General features: G+C 38.3%; 1 protein-coding gene across 1 annotated transcript in view; it reads left to right on the top strand.

Annotated features, from left to right (window-relative positions):
- The window catches only part of SMIM14 (small integral membrane protein 14), a 72503-nt gene extending 52446 nt beyond the window's left edge, over nucleotides 1-20057 (top strand). Inside the window, exons 3-5 of the mRNA XM_080796906.1 lie at nucleotides 4274-4322; nucleotides 14527-14669; nucleotides 16935-20057. Coding sequence (XP_080653032.1) covers nucleotides 4274-4322; nucleotides 14527-14669; nucleotides 16935-16967 — 225 coding nt within the window. The 3' untranslated portion in view covers nucleotides 16968-20057. The remainder of the gene's footprint in view (nucleotides 1-4273; nucleotides 4323-14526; nucleotides 14670-16934) is intronic.
- The last annotated feature ends 211 nt before the right edge of the window (nucleotides 20058-20268 follow it).

Below are 20268 nucleotides of genomic sequence, written 5' to 3'. Positions count from 1 at the left end.
AGCCACCCAGGCACCCCTGTTGTATTATTATTATTAGGTAGATGTAATTTATGAGCATCTCACATTTCTAAATGAACATTTTTATATAGCTACACAGAAATATTTGTTTTTTTCCGCTTATCCCATGTGTTATTTTCTAGGTTCAGTGATTTAAGGGCAAGGCAGTAAATATTTCAGGCTTTATGTCTTTATACTCACCTCAGCTATTGTAGTGAAAGCATCTGTAGACAAATGAGTGTGGCTATGTTTCAGTTAAACTACAGGTGTACCTAATTTTAATTGTACTTCATTGCACTTTTCACATACTGCATTTTTTTACAGACTGAAGGTTTGTAGCAACCCTGCATTGAGCCAAGTCTTATCAGTACCATTTTTCTATCTACATTTGCTCACTTCGTGTCTCTCTGTCACATTTGGGTAATTCTTGTAATATTTCAAACCTTATCATTATTATGTTTATGTTGGTGATCTGTGATCAGTAGTCTTTGATGTTACTATTATAAGTGATTTGGGGGCACCATGAACTGCACCCATATAAGATGGCAGACTTAATCCATAAATGTTGTGTGTCGTGACTGCTCCACCAACTGGCTATCCCCCCACCCCCATCTCTCTCCCTCTCCTCTGTCCTTGTTATTCCCTGAGACACTGCAGTGTTGAAATTGGGTCAGTGAATAACCCTATGATGACCTCTAAGTGTTCAAGTGAAAGGAAGAGTCCCACATCTCATACTTTAATTTAAAAACTAGAAATGATTAAACTTAGTGAGAAAGGCATGTCAAAACCTGAGATGGACTGAAAGCTAGGCCTCTTGTGCCAGTTAGCCAAGCTGTGAATGCAAAAGAAAAGTTCTGTTTTTTTTTTTTTTTTTAAGATTTTATTTATTTATTTGACAGAGATCACAAGTAGGCAGAGAGGCAGGCATAGAGAAAGAGGGGGAAACAGGCTCCCTGCTGAGCAGAGAGCCCGATGTGGGGCTTGAACCCAGGATCCTGGGATCATGACCTGAGCTGAAGGCAGAGGCTTTAACCCATTGAGCCACCCAGGTGCCCCAAAAGAAAAGTTCTTGAAGGAAAATTAAAAGTTCTGTTCCAGCAAACACATGAATGATTAGAATGATTAGAAAGCAAAACAGCCTTATTGCTGATAATGGTAAAGTTTGAGTGGTCTGGATAGAAGAACAACCAGCCACCATCTCCCCTTAAGCCAAAGCCCAATCTAGAGCAAGAGCCTAAATCTCTTCAATTCCATGAAGTCTGAGAGAGGTAAAGAAGCTGCAGAAGAAAAAGTTTGAAGCTAACAGAGGTTATTCATGAGTTTTAAGGAAAGAAGTCATCTCCATAACAAAAAGTGCAAGGTAAAGCCCCTAGTGGTGCTGTTGAAGCTGCAGCAAGTTACCCAGAAGATCTAGCTGATAGTCATGAAGGTAACCATACCAAACACTAGATTTTCTTTTTTCCTTTTTAAAAAGATTTTATTTATTTATTTATTTATTTGATAGAAGACACAGTACCAGAAGGAACACAAGCAGGGAAAGTGAGAGAGAGAGAAGCAGGCTTCCCACTGAGCAGGGAGCCCAATGCGGGACTCCATCCCAGGACCCTCGGATCATGACCTGATCATGACCTGAGCCGAAGGTGGACGCTTAATGACTGAGCCACCCACACGTCCCTAACACTAGATTTTCAATGAAGATGAAACAGCTTCTATTGGAAGAAGACACCATTTAGTACTTTCTTAGCCAGAGAGGAGATGTCAATACTTGGCTTTAGAGGACAAGTTGACTGTCTTATTAGAGGCTAATGTAGGTGGTAACTTCAAGTTGAAGTCAAGTGCTTACTGTTCGCCAAATTCTAGGGTTCTTAAGAATTATTCTGATTCTGTTCTGCTGTGCTCTGTAAATGGAACAACAAAGCCTGCATGACAGCATATCTGTTTACAACATGGTTTACTGAATATTTTAAACCCGCTGAGACTTATTGCTCAGAAAAAAAGAGATTCCTTTCAAATTATTACTGCTCCTGGACAACGCACCTGGTTACTCAAGAGCTGTGATGATGATCTCCAACAAGGTGAATGTTGTTTTCATGCCTGCTAACACACCGTGGAGTCTGCAGCCCGTGGATCAGGGAATCACATTCAGGCTTATTACTTGAGAAATACATTTCAGGGGCGCCTGGGTGGCTCAGTGGGTTAAAGCCTCTGCCTTCGGCTCAGGTCATGATCTCAGCGTTCTGGGATCGAGCCCCGCATCAGGCTCTCTGCTCAGCAGGGAGCCTGCTTCCTCCTCTCTCTCTGCCTGCCTCTCTGCTTACTTGTGTTCTCTGTCTGTCAAATAAATAAATAAAATCTTAAAAAAAAAAAAAAAGAAATAACATTTCATCAGGCCAGGGCTGCCACACACAGTGATTCCTGTGATGGATCTGGGCAAAATAATAATCTGGTCTCTATATCCATAAACTCTGTTTGCTTTTTGTTTTTATATTCCGCAATAAATGAGATCATATAGTATTTATGTTTTTCTTTGTGACTTCCTTCACTTAGCCTAATGTCTTCCCAGTCCATCCTTGTTGTTGCAAATGGCAGAGTAACATCCCATTGTGTATGTTTGCCGCGTTTTCCTTACCCATTTGTACACTGGTGGACATTTAGCTTGCTTCTATGTCTTGGCTATTGTAAGTAATGCTGCAGTGAAGTGGGGGGTGCATATATTTTCAAACTAGAACTTTCTTTTTCTTTAGATAAATACCCAGAAGTGGAATTGCTGAATCATATGGTGATTCTATTTTTAATTTTTTGAGGAACTTCCATACTGTTTTCCATAGTGGCTTGCACCAAATTACATTCCCACCAGCATTGCACAAAGGCTCCCTTCTCTCCATGCCCTCATCAACACTTGTTTTTTGTCTTTTTGATAACGGCCATAGAATGTATAATTTTTGAAGAGTTTTTTGATTAATTCCTTTCACATTTAGGGTTAGGATATATAGCATATTTTTACATTATGATCTGTTTTCCCATTTTAGTTCAAGTAGGACGACTTTTAGAGGTACACACCAAAGCAAGTCCGGTCCTCTTAGAGAACAAATTACAAAATGATTTGTGTAGTTAATTGCAGTAATTGCTTAGATGAGGTTGTAATTGGTGTCGCACAGTAGTAATAATCACTAACATTCCTTGGGTTGTTACTACATTTCACATGTATTATCTGTTTTAATTCTCACTAGTACTCAAATATAGGTAACAGTATACTTGATTTACCAGGTGAGGAAACTCAAGCTTAGAAGTCTTAAAGACCTTTCCCAAGACCTTGATACTCTAGAAAGTTGCAGATCCAGATTTAAAGACCAGGCCTTTCTGCAGAGCTCATACTTAACCAGCTAAGCACAACGACTCTGTTGTTGCTTTTCCCCCAGCAACTGTAAGTCTTGAGTTATTGCTGTAATGCAGAAAGGGTATTATTACAAAGTAACAAGGCTGATTTGAAAAGTCCCATGCTCCTCGTTCTCTTTACTATATAGTCATCTCTATTTTAAGGTTTATCCTATTATCGTTTCTAAACATCCTAAGATGTCTCAGCATAGAGTGAACATAAAAGGATGATGTATGTCTATGATCGTTTTTCTCTTACATTTTCTTTTGAAAATTGATAAGCACATGGTTCCCAAATTAAATTGTGGAAAAAGAGACATTGGAAGCTTCAGCTTTCGTCTCTGTCAGAGTCTACTCCTCCATCCCCTCTCAACCCCTGTGGTATCCATTTTTATTAGTTTCTTAATTTATCCAGCCACTGCTTATGCAAATACAAGCAAAAAGGGAGAAAAATAGATTGCTCCCTTTCAAAGACATATTTTCTACAAATAGAATCTGTTTTTTCTCGATATGCTTCTAATTTTCAGTAAGAAAAAAATCTCATTAACAGAGTTTACTCTCTTTCTAGTCATCTTCCTCTACAGTTTACAGCTTTTCCTTTGGGAAGTTTATTAACGTGCAGTAGGAGTCTCTGTCACAGGTGCTTTTTTAAAAAATTCCTTAATTTAGATAAGTGAACTGCACTAGATCACAGTATATTTGAAAATTATTTTTAGTAGAAAAAAGTCCCCCAAAGCTGGACTACTCTTTAGTGTGGTCTATGTTAGTATTTGATTCTGCAGGTACAGTATATCTAGTATGGTAGCATTCATTAAAAAATAAAACATGACTTTTCTAATAAAGATTATCCCTTTTTGGTTAAGTCCGATGGCTAACTTTCCTTTCTTCTTATTCATTGTAGTTGAGGCAGTCCCAGTCCTACTGCACAGACACGGAATGTCTTCAGGAATGTAAGTAATGATGGGACAGGAGGAACCTTAGCATTGGGGGCAGAATTAGAGGACAGAGAACTGTGAATATTTGTCAGAAATTTTTCTTACAGTTTACTGTTTAAGGAAATGGTTCTCAGTAATGTATTTCCTACTTAAATATTTCATTTTTTAATTAAAAATTTTTTTTGCCTTGAAAACAAACTCTGGTCATTAAAGAAAATTTTTAAATCATAGATAAGAAAAGACTTCCAGAACACTAAAAAAAGATAACCATTATTGACAACTTGGTGCAAAATCTTTCAGACCTTTTTCTTGGCAAACATACGTGTAACAGCGCACTTTTGGCTGGTCCTACCAGACCATCAAGGCCGCTAGCACGAACCCCTCACCCTTTCTCTATAATCTCTTTGCATCTGTTGGCAGCTTTGGGAACTTCTGAACGAAGGAAGGAAGCCATTCTTTCCTATGGTTTGGAAACTTGGGGCCTTTTGGTTCTGACATTGGCATTTTCAAGAGAGCATAGGCGGTTGGGAGGTTTCTCAATGTGGCTTTATGGCAGTGTTGATATACAAAGTGAGAATGAGAGCAGGAAAATGGATCCTGCATTATGAATATAGCTGAGAGACTTGGTGACTTTTTTTTTTCTTTTTTTTTAAGATTTATTTTAGAGAGAGAAGGGGAGGGGCAGAGGGAGAGAGAAAGGAAAGGAAAGGAAAGGAAAATTCCCCACTGAGCATGGAGCCAACTTGAGGCTCGATCTCACAACCCATGGGAGCTAAAATCCAAAGTTGAAGGCGCAACCGACTGAGCCACCCAGGTGCCCCTAGACTGGCTATTAGGTGAGACATCTTTTTTTTTCAGGACACAAATGACTTGAGAGGAACTAATAACTAACATTTAAGCTAGTTCTGTCTTAGGCCATAATAATTTGACTAAGAACAGAAATGTGACATTAACGGGAGGCTGAAACCTGGTACAATTAATTTTAAATAACTTAGGAAAATGGAATCACTTTGTATGTGTTGTTTTTCACTACTGTATTATAAACATATCAGTATATATTTATCTTAAAAAATAGTAACTGACTAAATAAATAATACTTTATGGGGATACACCAGTGTTTGTATGTTTGTTTGTTTAAAGATTTTATTTATTTATTTGACAGGCAGAGATCACAAGTAGGCAGAGAGGCGGGCAGAGAGAGAGGGGGAAGCAGGCTCCCTGCTGAGCAGAGAGCCTGATTTGGGCCTCGATCCCAGGACCCCGGGATCATGACCTGAGCCGAAGTCAGAGGCTTTAACCCACTGAGCCACCCAGGCGCCTCTGTTTGTTTTTTTAAAAAATTTTTTTATTTATTTTAGAACACGAGCTTGTGCATGCAAGCGGGGGAGGGGTCAGGGGAGAGGGCTAGAAAATCTCAAGCAGACTCCCTACTGAGTGTGGAACCAGGCTTGGGCCTTGAGCTCATGACCGTGACCTCATGACCTGAGCCAAAATCAAGAGTTGGATGCTTAACTGACTTAGCCACCCAAGCGCCCTGGGATATACCAGTGTTTAAATTATTTCCTTTCGTTGAAATCTTAGGCTGCTGGTATATTTTTTGCTATTACAAATAATAGTTGAACAAGCATTCTTTATATGCACATTTTTAAGTTGTTTTTTTACCTTCTTCTACTTCACTTTCTCCCACCCTTCACCTCCCTCTGGCGACCACCAGTAGTTTCTTTGTGTCTATGAGCTTGTTTTGTTTTGTTAGATTCCACATATAAGTGAGATAAAAAGGCATTTGTCTTTCTCTGTCTTGCTTATTTCACATCCATCCATGTTGTCACAATGTCAAAATTTCATTGTTTTTGTGGCTGAAAAATATTCTCTTGTATATGTACACTGCAAGTTCTTTATCCATTCATTCCTTGATGGACACTTGATTGTTTCCAGCTCATAGCTATTGTAAATAGTGCTGCATTGAACATGGGCGTGCATATATCTTTTTTTTTTTTTAAGATTTTTATTTATTTATTTGACAGAGAGAGAGATCACAAGTAGGCAGAGAGTCAGGCAGAGAGAGAGGGGGAAGCGGGCTCCCCACTGAGCAGAGAGCCCGATGTGGGGCTCGATCCCAGAACCCTGAGATTATGACCCAAGCCGAAGGCAGAGGCTTAACCCACTGAGCCACCCAAGCGCCCCCATATATCTTTTTTAATTAATGTTTTCATTTTCTTTGTAAAAAACCAAGAAGTAGAATTGCTGGATCATATAAATGGTAATTCTTGTTTAAATTTTTTGAGAAAACTACATACTGTCTTTCATAATGGCTGCACCAGTTTACCTTCCTACCCACAGTGCACAAGGGCTCTTTTTTTCTATAGCTTCACCAACACTTATTTCCTGTCTTTTGGGTGATAGACTTTCTAACAGGTATGAGATGATATCTCATTATGCTTTTGTTTGCATTTCCTAATGATTAGTGATTTTGATCTGTTGGCCATCTGTGTCTTCTTTGGGAAAATGCCTATTCAAGTCTTCTGATGATTTTTTAATCAGATTGTTTTTTGCTATTGAGTTATATAGGTTCTTTATATATTTTGAATATTAACACAAAATATTAACACAAAACATATTCAAATATTTGAATATTTATATGATTTGCAAATATTTTCTTTTTTTTTTTTTTTAAGATTTATTTTCGGGGCGCCTGGGTGGCTCAGTGGGTTAAGCCTCTGCCTTCGGCTCAGGTCATGGTCTCAGGGTCCTGGGATCGAGCCCTGCATTGGGCTCTCTGTTCGGCAGGGAGCCTGCTTCCTCCTCTCTCTCTGCCTGCCTCTCTGCCTACTTGTGATCTCTCTCTCTCTCTGTCAAATAAATAAATAAAATATTTTTTAAAAAAAGATTTATTTTAGACATTGAGCATGAGCTCAGTGGGAAGGAGCAGAGAGAAAGGGAGAGAGAGGGTCCAAAGCAGACTCTGCTGAGCGTGGAACCCGACGCATGGCTCGATCTCATGACCCTGAGATCACAACCTGCGCTGAATGCTTAACTGACTGTACCACCCAGGCACCCCCAACTTTTTTTAAAGAGCAAATATTTTCTTGTATTCAGTAGGTTACCTTTTTATTTTGTTGATTGTTTTCTTTGCTGTGCAGAAGTCTTTTAGTTTGGGGTGCCTGGGTGGCTCAGTTGGTAAAGCGTCTGCCTTTGGCTCAGGTCGTGATCCCAGGGTCCTGGGATCGAGCCCTGCATCAGGCTCCCTGCTCGGTGAGGAACCTGCTTCTCCCTTTCCCTCTGCTGCTCTGCCTGCTTGTGCTCTCTGGCTCTCTCTGCCAAATAAATAAATAAAATCTTTAAAAAAAAAATGTTTGGTAGAACTCATCAGTGAAGCCATCAGGTCCTGGACTTTGGTTTGTTGGGAGGTTCTTCATTACTGATTCTTCTTACTAGTTGTCAGTCTGTTCAGATTTTCTGTTTTATGATAGCTGCATGTTTTTAGGAATTTATTCATTTCTTGGTATATGATTATATACCAAGAATATGGTATATGATGATTCATACTAGTCTGTTATCATCCTTTTATATTTCTGTACTGTCAGTTGTAACATCTCCTCTTTCATTTCTGATTTTAGCTGAGTCCTGTCCCTCTTTTTTCTGGTTAGTCTGACTAAAGGTTTGTCAGTTTTGTTTATCTTTTCAGAGACTCAGTATTGATCTTTTCTGTTACCTTTTTAATTTCTGTATCATTTATTTCTACTCTAGTCTTTGGTATTTCCTTATATCTACTGACTCTGGGCTTTATTTGTTCTTTTTTTTTTTTCTCTAGCTTTTGGGGTGTAAAATTAGACTGAGACTTTTCTTATTTCTTGAGGTAGATATTTATCACTCTGAACTTCCCACTTAGAACTGCTTTTGCAACATACCCTAAATTTGGGTGTTATATTTCCATATTTGTTTGCTTTGGGATATTTTGGGATTCTCTAAAAAATTTTTCTGGGGCACCTAGCTGGTTCAGTTGGTAGAGCATGTAACTTTTGATCTCAGGGTCCTGAGTTCAAACCCCATGTTGGGTGTGGAGCCTACTTTAAAAAATAATAAATAGATAAAATAAAAGTGGGTGAATACTGTCTTTAAAAACTTTTGTTTTTCTTTAATCTACTGGCTGTTCATAAGTGTGTTGAATCTCTACATATTTGTGAATTTTCCAGCTTTCTTTGTATAACTGACTTCTAGTTTTATGTTGCTGTGGTCGGAAAAGATGATTAATATGATTTCAGTCCTCTTAAATTTAGTAAGACTTGTCTTGTGGTCAACATCTGATTTGTTCTAGAGAATGTTCGGTGTACACTTGGGAAGAATGTGTATTTTGTTGCTTTTGGCTGGAATGTTCTGTATATACAGTTAAGTCCATCTAGTCTGGTGTGTCATTTAAGGCTGATGTTTCCATATTGATTTCCTGTCTAGGTGATCTGTCCACTGATGTAAGTGAGGTATTAAAGTCTCCTACTATTACTGTATTGCTATCTGTTTCTCCATTTACGTCTGTTAATATTTGCTTTATATATTAGGTGTTCCTATAAATATTTGCAAATGTCACATCCTCCTAGTAGATTTACCCCTTCATTATGTAATGCCCTTATTTGTCTCTTACAGTCTTTGTATTAAAATTGATTTTATCTGATATGAGTATAGCTACTCCAGCTTTCTTTTGGTTTCTGTTTGCATGGAATATCTTTTTCTGTGCCTTCACTTTCAGTCTGTGTATGCCATTACATTTGAAGTGAGTCTCTTACAGGCAGCATATAGACAGGTCTTGTTTTTTTGATCCATTCAGCCACTCTGTGCTTTTTTTTATTCCTCCAAGTAAGCTCTGCACCCAACATGGGGCTCGAATTCATGACCCTGAGATCAAAAGTCACATGCTGACGGAGCCAGTCAGGCACCCCACCATTCTGTGTCTTTTGATTGGAGAATTTAGTTTGCTTACAGTTAAAATAATTAGTGATGGGCATATATACTTGTTGCCATTGTGTTCATTGTTTTCTGGCTGTTTTTGTAGTTCCTTTCTGTTCTTTTCTTCTCTTGCTTTCTTCCTTTGTGGTTTGAGGACTTTCTTTAGTGTTATGCTTATATTTCTTTCTCCTTATCTTCTGTGTATTTACTGTAGGTTTTTGTTTTGTGGTTACCATGATGCTTACATAAAACAACTTAGAAGAGTCTGTTTTAAGTTGATAACAACTAAAGTGTGATCCCATTCTAAATCCCAACACTTTAACTCCCCCTGCTACATTTTATGTACATTTTAAGGCTTTTGGCATATTACCAAATTGCATTTATTAATAGGCTAGTTGCTTATCCTTACTATCCTTGAAGCTGAGCTCCACTTTATTTTGTATCTGACACTAAATACTGTAAGTGCTATTATAGAAGGACTTTAATTGCATTATTAATTATTGTTACTGCTGTGTAAACCGGATAGCCCATTAAATTCTGTAAGTACAACAACTTAGAGAAATAGGAGCTAGTACAGTGCTTCGCCCAAAGTAGAAATCTTGTCAGATCATTGTCCACTGGTGCAGCCTCTGAACAAGTAGGTAATGGTCATGTGCGGACTTCGTGTTAGATTGTTAGGATACTAGGTAGTGGTTCCTCCAGTCTTGATTTCTTTGTGGTATTTTTTCAGTAGCATTCATTAATCTACACTATGCCCTCTGACAAGCAGCTCAAAATTTTCCCCTAGCAGGTTAAGTTAAAACCTGTTCTTCTAGTTGAAAATAATCTTATTGAACTCCTTATGGAAAAACAAGTATGTATTACATTTGTGGTATTTACCATGCTCGAGCCAGCCCCCCCTTAACCCAAATAAACTCTTTATTTCTTTGAGTGAGATTTCATTTTCTTAATCTACATATAAAGACAAAACTTTAGAGCTTAAGTATCAATTTAGTTATATTGGCCAGTTTTTCTCCACTGCTTCCTTCAGCATTTGGTGGAAATCCTGCCTGAAAGCCATATTTTTAAATGGTTTATGCAGTTGTTTCCTGTGGGCGATAGAATTACTTTTCTTTGTATTCTAAATTTTCTCCAGTGAGTTTTTGCTGTTTTCATAAAATATATATTAATTAAGAGTCCCCACAGTCCCTTCTCAATTTCAGTAATTTGCTAGAATAGCTCACAGAACTCAGGAAAACGGTTTACTTGCATTACGAGTGTGTCATAAAGGGTACAACTCAAGAACAGTCAGACAGAAGGGTTGCACAGGGCAAGTTATGTGGTGGAGGGGTGCAGAGTTTCCCTGTTTTCTCTAGGTGTGCCACTTTCCCAGCACTCATAAGTATTCACCAATTTGGAAGCTCTCTGAACCCCATTGTTTAGAGTTTTTATGGAGATTCCATTCTGTAGATGTGAGTGACTAAATCATTGGTCATTGGTGATTAACTCAATCTCCAGCCCCTCTCCTCTCTGGAGGTTAGTTCCAGCTCTCTAATTATATGGTCCAACTCTGGCAACCAGACCCCATCCTGAAGCTCTCCAGAGGCCCATCAAGGTCACCTCATTAGCATAGACTCAAGTTTATTATTAGTAACAACAAATGACATTTCTCTCCTGTCTCTCAGGAAATTCCAAGGGTTTTAGGATTTCTTTGCCAGGAACTGGAATGAAAACCAAATCTGTATTTCTTATTAGATCACAGTACCCATTGTGCCTGCCGTGGTATCATGTTGCATGTACTTGAGATGATTTAATTGAATATGGAGTTCATGACTTTGTGTGGTAGCGGAATTTAGCTGCACTGTGTTAGCAGATTCAGTTGCCGCATGATTCTTTATATTGAGGTAACCTCCATTTCACTGTGGTGTTCACCCATAGTTTTGCTGCCTAGAGCAGTACAGAGCAAGTCTGCTCGCTCTTCCAAAAGACTGCCTTTCGGATAAAGCGTTATATGGAAACCGGCTCTATCACTAACGTGATTCTGGAGTAAATCAACTTGAAAACAAGTAGCTGTGCTGGAGATAATGTAATTATTCTCTACAACCCCAAAATTGTGGAGTGAAAACCTCCTGGTGCTACTGTGCCACATTCACTGTTGTTCTGTTTCTACTATTCCACTGGAAACCTATTTCAATTTATAGAAATAATCCTTTGGGATCTACGAGCTCTTAGAGCCTCCCTCTCTACTCTTTCATCTTCCTGGTATCCAGCTAAGTTAATGGCTTTATTGTGAATATTCCATTTGTAAGCTAGTGTAATACATTTGCTTGTAACTAAAGACTTAAACTTTAAGCAAAATAGAATGCTGTACTTTCATGTAGAGTCCTTTTATATTTTTGATTTGACGTCTTTCCAGATCATAGAGTAAAAAGCATTTACTCTCTTAAGACAAAGTTTCTAGACAGTAAGGGAACAGATTTTATAACTCCCATGTGATTGTGCCCCTGATACTTGTAAGTGCCGAAAAGTTATCACAATAAAAACCACAGTGGTGGGGCGCCTGGCTGGCTTAGTGGGTTAAGCCTCTGCCTTGGGCTCAGGTCGTGAGATCAGGGTCCTGGGATCAAGCCCTGCATCGGGCTCTCTGCTCAGCGGGGAACCTGCTCCCCCCCCCCCCCACTGCCTGCCTCTCTGCCTACTTGTGATCTCTCTCTCTCTGTCAAATAAATAAATAAGTTCAAAAAAGAAAACTCACTTAAAAAAACAGACAAAGGGTGCCTGGGTGGCTCAGTGGGTTGGGGCCTCTTCCTTCGGCTCGGGTCATGGTCCTGGGGTCCTGGGATCGAGCCCCGCGTCGGGCTCTCTGTTTGGCGGGGAGCCTTCTCCCCCCCCCCCACCTACTTGTGATCTCTGTCAAATAGATAAATAAAAATCTTAAAAACAAAACAAAAAACAGACAAACAAAAACACACACACACAATGGCCAGAGCCTGTTCACCTCTCTTTACTGACTTTAAAATAGCTGCTCCTTAGGGCTCCTGGCCTGCTCAGTCAGAAGAGCATGTGACTCTTTCTCAGGATAGTGAGTTCAAGCCCCATGTTGGATGTGGACGTTACTTAAATAAAACTAAAACTTTAAAAAAAGGTTTTTTTTTTAAAAGCTGTTCCTTATAGTTGTTTGTATTCACTTTATGTAGTCTGAGGGAATTTGAGTAGCATACCCGTTTTGAGACTTTATGAAGTGTCTTGTCATAAGGGACTGCAAATAATCACAGAAAGCCCTCAGTGACTCCATTCATCTCTGTTTCTGAATATTTCAGCAAGTCCAAGTCAGTTCAGATACCTAGTATCTCCAGTCGTGAAAGGTCATGATCTCAGGGTCCTGGGATGAGCCCCACATCAGGCTCCCTGCTCAGCGGGGAGTCTGCATCTCCCTCTCCCTCTGCCTGCTGCTCCCCCTACTTGTACTCTCTCTCTCTCTCTCTCTCTCTCAAATAAATAAAATCTTAAAAAAATGATAAAAATAAGTAAATAAAAGCCAGGAAGAGGAGAACAAGCATATATGGAGTTGTAAGTGTAAGAAAGAAAACTAGGCAGTAGTAAGGCAAGACAAAGGAAGAAGAAGAAGAAAAAAAGGAGAGAATGGTCATGGAAAATGAGCTCTATAATTATCCAGGGGCCTTAGCAGCATGGAGATGTATAGGCGACCTTTTGAAGAGCTGTTTGCAGGATGGAGGTGGGTACCCACCTAAAGGGTGAATGGGAGGTAGTGAAATGTACTAATTTCTTAAGCTGTTAGCTTTGATAGCTGGGCAAGGAAAGGGTTTGAGGGAGGGATTTTTTTCCCCCAAGCAGGGAAAGTTGATTGTGTTTAAGTGATTTACAGGATGGCTGCAATGGGGAGGGGTGTTGAACACCTAAGAGAGTGGATAATGGATAAGATCTCTGCAAGAGAGATGTGATCCAAAGCCAAGTGGAGAAATTGTCTTAGTTACGAGGGAGGCATGTTTAATATAGTTGCAGAGAACAAAGAAGGAATGGGTATGATACAGAGGAAAAAAATACTGATGCATTGTGTGGTAACACAGTTTTGGTGACCTGGAGTCCTGTGTTTTCTGTTCTGGGGAAGTGATGGGGGCTTGGACAAGAGGCCACATTCCTCTCCAGCTTGCTCTTGGGCCAGCCCAGCAATTTGCTTGGCTGTTGTTCCCTTTGGTCATTAACCTTTGGCCTCAGTAAGTCCACCCATCCCTTCCCTTGCTTGGGAGTGAGACCTGGGCCCATGTACCCCAGTTTGGTGCATCAGCTTAGTTTCAACTTCTTGTATGGATTTCTTTTACTTTTTCTCCGGGTGGGGAGACTAAACTAAAGAGTTACAGTCCTGATGAACTATTTTAGTAACCATGTAGATAAACTGTTTTCCTTTAGAAATCTAATCTTTAATTTTCATTTTTGACAACTGAGTTCTCTAATGTACCTCAATGATAAGTTTGTTTTATTTATCAGAAATATGTTAAGCTCATACTGTGGGCCAAGCATTAGGCTAGGTACTTGTTATAATGGATTAAATAAGATATGGCTGCCTCAGGCAGCTGGGAGAGACCAACACACACAGCCCTGACATTTTCTTTAGATAAATGCATAAACTTTAGAATATCTAGATCTGAATCCAACTTCTTTTTGCAAAAAAAGAAGGCCAAATTACTCTTTCTTTGAGAATATCATGAAATTCATTGATATATTATACAACCCAGATGATCCCTTTTCCTTATACTCTGTTATTTTTTCATGCTACTTCTATAATTAAAATGCAGAATTTTCCTGTCCTGAAGTAGGCTGTTTTTACTGTACATCAGGTGGTCTTAATTTGGGTTTTGTAGGTCTCGGTGTATCTAGGGATTGGTGGTTTTGTGCGTTCATGAACCTTCCCAAATTATATGCAAAATTGAGTGTGTATACATGAGTTCTTAGAGTAGAAAGAATCTGTAATTTTTCTAAACACTCAAAGAATTCTATCACACCAAAATATTAAGAACCACTAGACTATTAAAATCCTTGTGTAATATAGGTTTTGTCCTATGACTGTTTTATATCATTAACCATTTAGATTTTCTCACAAGAGGAAAGGGAAATTGAAGATGTATTTCATAATTGCACTTCTTAAAATTATTTATACAATTTTTAATGTTGATACAATTTTTGAAATTGGCATTTAAACATTAGAATTTCTTTTTATATTATCTAACAATGTTATAACCATGCTACAGTTTTTTTTGCAAATATATTTTTTGTTTTTCTTTAGTACCAGGACCCTCTGGTGATAATGGCATCAGTATTACCATGATCTTGATGGCCTGGATGGTTATTGCAGTGATCTTGTTTCTACTGAGACCTCCTAATCTAAGAGGATCCAACCTAACGGGCAAGCCAACCAGTCCTCATAATGTAAGTGTTGTGGATTAGAAATTCATTTGGATAGGGAAAGGGTATGGCCTGGAAATGGGAGGAGTTTGTTCTGAGTGAAATACCAGCATCAGCAAAAGGAAGATTTAACTCACGGAATAAGTTCTTGCCGTGGAGTCCTTATGAATCTTGCAACCCCAAATAGCTTAGTCTTCAAGGAGTTACATAGAAAAGCACAGACCAGTAGCCCAAAGAGAATTTTAAAACACATTCCAATCTTCACTCACATTCCAGTCTTTCTTAATATTAAAAAAGAAATCCAGTTTATAATAATCCACAGCAGTATTTCTCAGTCTTCTACTCCCCAGTTCCTCACAGTTGGTCCCTTCAGCTTCCTAAATTCTCTCACTAGCTACAGTTCAAATGTTTTTCCCTCTACTTCATTTTCTCCCCTTCTTTCTTAGCTATTAAATACAATAGAGGTCCTGAGCCTGTCTGGTGAAATCCATTTTTCCTCTTGTTTTCCCATCCAATTTCTCTTAAACTCTTCCATTTCTGCATAATAGGTCAACTGAACTGATGAAGGAGAGGTAGGATCATTCATGTTAGTAAATCTTGATAGTCCTGATAACTACCATTTTTAGAACCTTCTAAAAATGAAAAAACATGATAAATAAAGTGACCCAACAGGGAGTTTTTGGTGCTGTCTTTAACAGAAACTTCATGGAAGGATTCCTTTTAATCGTTTGGAGAATGGGTATTTATATTTTTTCTTTTCTATTTGTCTTGGATATTACTTCTTTAAAGATATTTACATGGTGAATTCACTTGTTGAACACCAAATTATCCCACTGATTCCATTCTCCAACCTTCACCACGTGGAATTCCTAAAATAATTTTTTTTTTCCACAATCTTGTATTGCTAATATTAGAAGTTGAGTTAAACTAACTCCTTACGTGGGAGAAAGCAAATGTGGAATGATAATTGGTCAGTGCTTTGGTCTGTTTAGGAAAGGAACATTTAGATACATAGCCATCCTGACTTTAAGAAAGAAGGCATCATTAGCTCTATATAAAAAGCCTTAAATTTTTTTTTCTTTGTTTCTCTTGGAGAAGAAGGTATCCATAAAACAGCTTATATGTTATCCTGGTAAGATGCTTTCTCCTCGGTGTTTTTTCTTACTTTTTAGGTATAGTTTTATTACTTTCATATCAGAGAGCAACTTCCTCAACATTTGCAGCTAAAGAAATCCAACTTAATAAGCTGGCCTAGAAGCCATCGAAAGGGACAAATTTAAGATGACAGCCCCTAAACCTGATTTCATCATAGGTCCGCAGTTCTTGGCTAGTAGGTCCATTGCCCTAGGAGTAAGCAAGAAAACATACTAATTTCGAGCAGAAAATTGACCAGCCTCCACCAGCACCTCCTGTAACGTGTCAGAATAAATAAATGGTATCTCCCTGAAGATTCCTAAAAGCTCTGAACTTTCCCTTCCAGTTCACATACTTTCTCTTGCAAGTAACAGTGAGCAGCTCTGCCTGGTTTAAACAAGTGGCTCTATTGGTTCACACATTAGGATATCCAGAGAAGTAGGGATAGTGTTTGGATTGTTTAACAATATCACCAGAGGGGGCGCCTGGGTGGCTCAGTGGGTTAAGCCTCTGCCTTCCGCTCAGGTCATGATCTCAGGGTCCCAGAGATGGAGCCTCACATCAGGCTCTCTGCTCAGCAGGGGGCCTGCTCCCCCCCCCCCCGCCTACTTGTGATCTCTCTGTCAAATAAATAAATAAAATCTTAAAAAAAAAAAAAAAACCAATATCATCAAAGACCTACTTTCTTTCTTCAGCCATCACCTTCGCTCCAAAGTGGGCTCCCTTTGTGGTCACAGAATGCCTGCCAGTAGCAGCAGGGGCCACATGCTTCCTCATTGACCTTCGGTAGGGAGAAGCAAGAGTCTCTACGTCACTTTGTAATGTGCTCAGTCACCTTGAGCCAGAGGGATGGTGCGTTCTTTATCGGTGTAAATGTCACCTCTGGAGCTGTCAGGGAGAGCAGTGTCATCCAAATCATTTTACTGTTACATAGTTTTCCTTTCTTCCATACCACAGGGAGGAATTAGACAAACGTTGGTGAATTATAGTGTTAAGCTAGCGTTCCCTGGTGTAACAGCACATGAGAAGTCCAAATAAGTATGTGCATAGGGATTGGAGGGTGGGGGTCATGCTGCTCAGTTCTTACTATGTGTTAGTTCGGTTGCACTGGGATTCAAGAAGTCGGTTCCATAATTTCTGTCTTTCTAATGCCAGGGACAAGATCCACCAGCCCCTCCTGTGGACTAACTTTGTGATATGGGAAGTGAAAATAGTTAACACCTTGCACGACCAAATGAACGAAGATGACCAGAGTACTCTTAACCCCATTAGACTGTTTTTCCTTTTGCATCTGCAATATGGGATGGTATTGTTTTCATGAGCTTCTAGAAATTTCACTCGCAAGCTTATTTTTGCTTCCTGTGTTATCACCATTCCTTTTTACAGTATATTTGAGTAAATGATTATATTAAAAAATTTACATGGGCTTTTTTGGTTATCCTAAACTTAAACATTCCACTCATTCTATTTGTAACTGTGATCATAATTTTTTTGTGATGATTTCTGGCCGATTGAAGGAAATTTGAGATCCTGCCTTTAAATATTTTAAATAGTTTTGATAGGTTTTTAAAATTCCTTTTTTTTCATAAGGTATTTATAAAGTTACTTGGTGTTCTCTGAGATTGTATGAAAAAAAATTAGAACCACACTGTATTTACATTTACCTTAATAGTTTATTTGTGGGTGGCAGTTTTTTCTAGTTCTTGGGACTGTGGCAGCCTTTGGAATATTTTACAGATCTGTGTCATCCACTACAACTGGCTTATGTGGCTAGAAAAAAGAGAGGAGAAGAAATGAAATAGTTGTTTACTAAGTTTTCTATTCCCACAAAAATGTCTAATATTAGGAGAACTTTAAATAAGCATGATTTAAATATGGTGGGTGATTTACAGTCCATTATAGCCTTATAAGGTTCATGAAAGGAGGAAAAAAGTTAATGCTTTCTGCCTTTGCCAGGTATATTCTATACAGTAATAATTTAAGCTATAATTTATTTGTTAAATGGGTGCCTCTCAGGAACCTTTTCTGTTCTAACACTTCCCTGTTAAATGGAACTCTCTGAAAGCTGTATTGGGGGTCTATTTGGTTGCTGACATTTGAAAGCTGTTTACTTATTTAGCCTGGTTTTTTTCTGTGAAGAAAAAATTGAGTCTTTTGTTACCCTTCTGACTTCAGAAAATACTTGATGGTTTACTCCAAGGGAAAAAGAGGAAAATGAAGAAGCAATCAAGGATCTTTTTCTCACCCCTTATCTCATTCTTTTTTAGTAATAAGATGGATTGGGGTGGGGAGGAACATTATAAGTAAAATTTTGAAATGTATAAAAAGTAAAAGGTTGCATTGTTTTGCTCAGTTTGAAAGAAATGAATACAAATGCCATAAATACAAGTCTGGCATGACCTATGTGGTTATGGAATTTTTTTCCTTAGCAAGTGATTACAGATGGTTTATGGGGGCTGGAAGATATTTTGCTATCAATGTAAGGATTTTCCCCCCAGATCAGTCTAGCTTTTCACTGTATCGATCTGAGAAATTACATGTATGAATTAATAAACTTCTCTATATCATTGTACTGTTTAATAGAGTCTCTGATACAATTGTGTGATGCTCCTAGGGTATTTTTTCCCCCTTTATTATGATTACATTTTAGGCCATTAACTTTTTAAGGGCTTCATTTCATTATATAATCCAATATTGACTGCTTGCATTCCTTCTGTGGATCTTAGCTTTGAGCTCAACTTCTTGACATAGTATCATCTATTCTTAATTACTTGTGCTAATTGAGGGGGATCATACCACAGGTAAGTCAAATCTTAGATAAGGGAGCACCAGAGATTTAAATCTTCCTCTTGCTGTGGCCTACTGGAAGCGTTCCCAGCTTTACAGCTGTTAGAGTATTCAATGTGGAAAGGGCAGGGATGGCATAGGTTGGAGTTAAATCTCTATAAGCATTCCTTTTTCTGCCCTTGGCCCCTGGACTTTGAAGGTTGTACATACATCCTAGCAGTCTGTTCTCTAAGCTGCTGGAAAGCCAACCTCTGGCAGAGATGCTGATGCATTCACTGAATCTGTGGCTCACAAGTAATTGAGAATTGGCTTTGGTTAAAGCCAGTTGGCCTTGACGAGGAAACAGAGTGTCTAGTGTTAGTTGGCTAGAGACCTACAAATCTAGATTCTTATTCCTGGTTCTTCATTTCTGTCACATACACTTAATTGACAGTACATCTAGTATATTAACCTTTTCTATATGGGCCGTCTATTTAATTAGGAACGAAAGTTCCTAGAGAAATACTTAGTTTTGGGTTTTTTTGCTTGTAAAATTTCTCTGCATTCCTGAGAAAGACCGCATACTACTGCTTATAAAGTATTCCTGTTAACCTAACTAGTAATTTATATTACTCTATTTAATTCTTAAAGCTTCTACATGTGGCCTTTTTATTGAGCACACTCTTACTCATTACTTGGCTTACATTCACCGGAACTGTGGCTACATTCATTTTTTAATAATCTGGAAAAAGGAAAGATAAAGCTTCATATTTTAATCACTTTGGGCTCTTAAATGTTCCACAAATAACATTAAGTTTATTTTGTTTTAGAGTCATGTAATGTCCCTTATGCAAAATAATGTTTTCTTGCTTTCCATATGGAAAAAGTTAACATTGGAACTGTGTATAGTAAAAGAGTTTATCATGTATCTATCCAAGCACTATCCCATGGCCAACAAGTCATATTTTAAATAAACTTGCAGAGATTTTCTAAAGTAACAATTAGGTTCAGCTAGTCCATGGTTACTTTTAGTGTCATCGTGGTATGTGATGTGATAGTGTTTATAGAATGACTGAATTCTTTTATTTTCAAAGGAACCTTGGAAATGTATCACCCTGAATTAAAGCCTGTCACTCTAAATAAACATGCTAAAATTTGACCAGCTCATCAGCTTAAGACACAAAACAGCAACTTGAGGAGAAACGAAGAGTTTACACATAAGGGGTTAAATTTTTGTTGTTGCAATAGTAGATTTAGTCTTAACATGATATTTCTAAATGAAGAGCATATGTATTTGTTACCATGTCTGATGATTACTTTGTTAGAAGCGAAAGTGGTCATGTGATGTACTAAGTATGAATTGCTGTTTTTCAATGTTTAAATCATGCCAAACAAATCATGTCTGTGCCATCCAGGGTTTATTGTAATACTTTACTGAGTACTTGGACTGGGATAAAGGGCTTGTACTATGCACTTTTTATTAATGAATAAATAGAAAACATTAGTAACGTATTGTTTTCTGTTTGGCTTTTTTGGGGAAATGAATCTTTTGCTTAGTAGAACGTTTACATCCTTTATTAAACGGTTTCTTTGTAAGACTTTTTACCCCTAACCGAAGACCTTCCACAGAGAGAACTTTAAGTTATAAGAAAAATATATATGTAATAGCAGTAGGGCCAATATTCAGAAGTAGGGATTCTGAGAATCTCTAGGAGATTAGATC

Source organism: Martes martes (genome assembly GCF_963455335.1).
Source record: "Martes martes genome assembly, chromosome: 2".
Lineage (NCBI taxonomy): Eukaryota > Metazoa > Chordata > Mammalia > Carnivora > Mustelidae > Martes > Martes martes.
This window is presented reverse-complemented; position numbering and strand designations above follow the sequence as displayed.